The sequence below is a fragment of the Sclerotinia sclerotiorum genome, genomic scaffold, assembly GCF_000146945.2.
Source record: "Sclerotinia sclerotiorum 1980 UF-70 scaffold_6 genomic scaffold, whole genome shotgun sequence".
NCBI lineage: Eukaryota > Fungi > Ascomycota > Leotiomycetes > Helotiales > Sclerotiniaceae > Sclerotinia > Sclerotinia sclerotiorum.
Window position 1 is genome coordinate 1,158,973 of NW_001820830.1, and position 4,200 is coordinate 1,163,172.

At 38.7% G+C, this 4,200-nt stretch overlaps 1 protein-coding gene across 1 annotated transcript; it reads right to left on the minus strand.

Moving 5' to 3' along the window:
- Positions 1 to 2,581: 2,581 nt before the first annotated feature.
- On the minus strand, positions 2,582 to 4,200 carry SS1G_05269 (predicted protein; the record flags this gene model as incomplete). Its single annotated transcript, XM_001593791.1, has 5 exons — positions 2,582 to 2,611; positions 2,784 to 2,825; positions 3,285 to 3,362; positions 3,811 to 3,842; positions 4,146 to 4,200. 5 exons carry the CDS (start codon positions 4,198 to 4,200, stop codon positions 2,582 to 2,584), a joined length of 237 nt encoding a protein of 78 aa, XP_001593841.1.

Consider the following 4,200-nt stretch of genomic DNA (forward strand, 5'->3'; position numbering starts at 1 on the left):
TCTTATCTTCATGCTGATATCATCTATTCACCGAAATACCATTCTTACTGTAGTACAGTATACACAGGGAGGAAATATAGAAACAAGGTTTCTCACTCTCTCTATACCAAGAGTTTTCAATCTCAATGTTAAAGCAAACTCGTATACAACTTGCAAGGCAAGTAAACTATATTGCAACACCCTTCTTGCCCTGGAAGTGGCAGTAGCAGTGGTATATTAGTACAACCTCACGTGCATGCATTCATATTCACCGTGTATATGTAGCATCTCTTCGTTTCAGCGTTTCAACGACGCGCCCCTTCTCAGCCTACGTGTAGCACAATAGTAGCATCTCGTTGTTTACGAAAACAAAATGCCAAGAGGCTAGTACGAATTCTTACAAAATTCTTTAACATACAGAGACATCTCCTACAGTGATGCCCGTATTCAAAACCCTTGCTCACGAATTGATTCAATCTCCGACCAGATTATCATGTTATAAGAAAAAAAATTTGCCACTGCCGTCAGAACGTTAGAAGGTGAAGGGCAGAAATGCCTGATTGTGAATGTCATTGTTTGACGAGATGGATCAATGTAACGTTAGGTGATATGCACGTAGTAGGCAGGAAAGCCACCTCCTCTTTTGTTCGCCTGTGGCGCGGATGAGGAAATGATTTTATTGGTCGTAGGATGCAAGATGGGGTTATCTGTTCATGCTGCTCAATTGATCTATCGGTCCTTGGTGAGGAAATTTCATTCCTTGATTCGATTTTTAATTTGAATGGTGTGGGAAATGGATGATCGTACATGTATTTCATTCTATTTTCAAAATGATAGAGTAGAATAGAGTATTTAACACTACGGTGGTTTGCTCGTGTTCGCGCTTCGAGATATTGAAATTTGACCTGCTTTGTATTGATTTGGCTATGACTGACGTGTTTATTTGTTTTGCTGAATCATTTGAATGTATTCTTCTTGCTGGGTTGTCTCATACCTCTTTTCTTATACTCTTTCCCATAGATACACAATATTAACATTCACTCCTGTTATTCAAGTCCCTCTCAAAGTACCGGTTGAAAACCGAAAGTAGGCCTAATTTATTAGTATAAGTGATATAAAAGTAAAACAAAAAATACGGTGAAAGAAAATAGAGAATAAATGAAAAGAGCAGAAAAAAGAGATCTCTACGTTGAAGAATTGCGTAGAAATGAGAGTTAAGTAAAAAAGAGAGCAATAAATAAAGTAGAGAATATAAAGCAAATAACTTCAATGTTCTAGATATCTTTTTGTAACTGGATATGTGGATAGTTTGCTATTGTGTAGTATAGTATAGTACTACCTATACATACATAGGTAGGTAATCAATTATCTCGTTAAATCATAATAAAAATCAAGGTCTCTTCGGTTATCTGATTGGTTGGTCGTAGTAATTAAGTCATTTATAAGTGGATGGATGCTTAATCATTGATTTATGATTTATCTTTAACAAGAAGGAAGAAATTATATTGAATGGTCGGTGTATATGTATTTATTATTGCCCTTATTTCTTTTCAATCTACCGGCTACTGTAGTGTCAATAATTTGATGGTATGTTTTGAATTGTTGAAATTGTCGAAAGGGGACAGCGGGAATTGGTCAGAAGTATGATATTCCGCCTTGCGGGAGCGATACTTCATTTTTTGGTGTTGGAATTGTATGGTTTGGGGTGCTTTGGTTTGGATACTCATTGGAGCTCTCCTGTTGGAATTTTAGGCGTGGATGTTGTTGGTCCTTGTGCTTGTACTTGTGACTGAAAGAGCATAAGCGATGTATATGATGGGTAGAGTAGGAGTTTCTGAAATATCGAACTTTCCATTAATTACATATATCTTCGATACTGCTTTCCTTATCTAGTTTATATATTTGTTGTTGCACAAATCGTATAGAACCACGGCAAGTATTCATCAGGCTCAAGTGAGCCGTGGCTTTGGTTTCTTGAGATATTGATATGTAAGATCATCTAGTCATATTCACATTGACAAGAGGAGATTTAAGTTAGGATTCTGGAAATTTGCAGCTTATGTATGTATACTGTGGTTTCTGGCTATCTTTTCGGTTGCTCGGTTGTTCGGTTGCGATGTCGAGGATATTGTTTAAAGTAGAATGAATAAACTTGTTTGGTCGGGAGATAAATGTGAAGTCTGGATGAGCGCGAGTTTCTCAGTAGATTAGGGTTGTGCTTGTTCTTGTTTTCTTCTTCTGCTTTTTATTCAAGGATGTATATCTGGCTTTTTTGGATCCAAGGATAAGATAGGACTGCGTAGTAGACTTCAGATTTTTCAGGTTTGTGTACATGTTGAAGTCTACGCGTGTCTAAGGTGATTGAATCTTGACGGTTAAGTATTTATCCCATCAGGATATAAATTGGAAAGGCGAGGTGCGAAAAGCTATAATAGAACTGCGTTTGTCTTATATTTACTTAAGTATATGTTATCCCTATAAAGTCTGTCTCTTGATTTGAAAACCCATGTTCTATTTGGACTCGTATTCGGAGTAGAATATTTTTTAAAAAAGAACATAAATCCTAGATACATAAGTCTTAGATAAGGCTCCGCATCTTTTATCATGCACATATAGTAGATGGATAATCTGGCTATATCACAGTATCTAGGTGTAATATTAGCTCGGTAATTTGTTATGGTAATCTAGGGATTCGGGATCAAATGGGGGGAGGGCGCGCATTTCATCTTTACTAGCTTCGGGATCGCGACATCGTCTGGATGGATATGAATTTATGAAGCTTTGTTATCTCGGTGTTGACGTACCTTTCTCTCCATGTAGGCTGCTAGGGCTCTAGCGTCTAGCGTCTAGTTGTATAGATATATTGTGTTATTGCTTTATTTGATGGATTAGAGCAAGAATAGTAGGAACTTCGTACCGCTTTGAGCCTGGAGTGATGTCTACGAAGGAGTAGAATATCAAGAGTTTCTGGCCAGGATAGTATGTATGGAATCCTCTCCAGGTTGGCAGTTCTATTGAATCGCGAGAATAGCTTTATATAAGATTGTGTCTGTGGATCAAGTACTAGACTAGGAGCCAATTGGGGTTACTCATTACACAACATCTGGGTATTGAAGGTATAGGGTTCCTCACAGTTGTTCACGTCAAGTTCCAGATCAGCGCCATTGTAATCTTATGTTGACTAGCGTATCATATCTAAGCTCCATCTCTAAGCTATGTGATTTCTAAATAGATTTTGCGCGATAAATCTTCAGCAACCATTCAAGGTCTATTCGCTCGTCTCTATATTGGCTCTTTGTTCAAACCTTCCGATTACATGAAGACGCTTCTCGCACGCTCGCTGAGAGAATTGCGTTCCGATGATCGGTGTGTATTACGGCCTCCTGGAAATGCTTTCTGATATAAGTTGTTGTAGAACTTTCGCTTCATTGTTGCATGATACGATGCGGTATAGATAGACAGATTTATATTGCGGCTGAGGATTAAAATAATTATGTGCTACATACCCCGTGCGATGCACGCAATACCAACTGTGCATCGAATGGGTTATACGGACTTTACTCCCAAATGTCCAGATGTCCTGAGCTTCTATGAACTCATAATGTGCTTTTAAAGTGATGAGTACAGCAACTCTATCAGATTCATCAACTGATCCAAAGTCCTCTAGCCTTACATCGCATCCAAATAGACCCGTACGTTAGGCGTTTTTGAAATTCTCGGTATGTTCATCTTTTTTTTGTAGACATGTAGGTGTGCAATTGTTTGTCATGCCAAAATTGCAGGTTTTACTTTAGAAATATATAATCAAGATGTCAGAATTAGAGTACTTACCTGCTCCAGTGGGAAGGCTGAACAGATTCCTGCTAGAGAACCTCGACGTCAATTTTATCCAGTTTCGATGGACGGATTTCTCAAGACTGCTACAGACGAAATTTGTCACTGCCTCGTTCGCTAAAGATATTGTTGGAGCTGCTTGGAAACAAACTTATTGCATCAATCAATCTGCTATGGTTATTCCCGGTTGAAACTTCACCGAAATATGAACCTGCGATGCCATGCGGTCGCCAGTCCATCCTGACTGGAACTCATTACAGCTGCGCAGCTTTACCCCCTGTCGCGCATCTGTAACGTATTCCATAGCTATTGATGGAGAAAACGATTCCTACCTGAAGTATCCTTGTCACATTCCTCAAGAAACCCTAAGAGACTGAAGGAAACCAT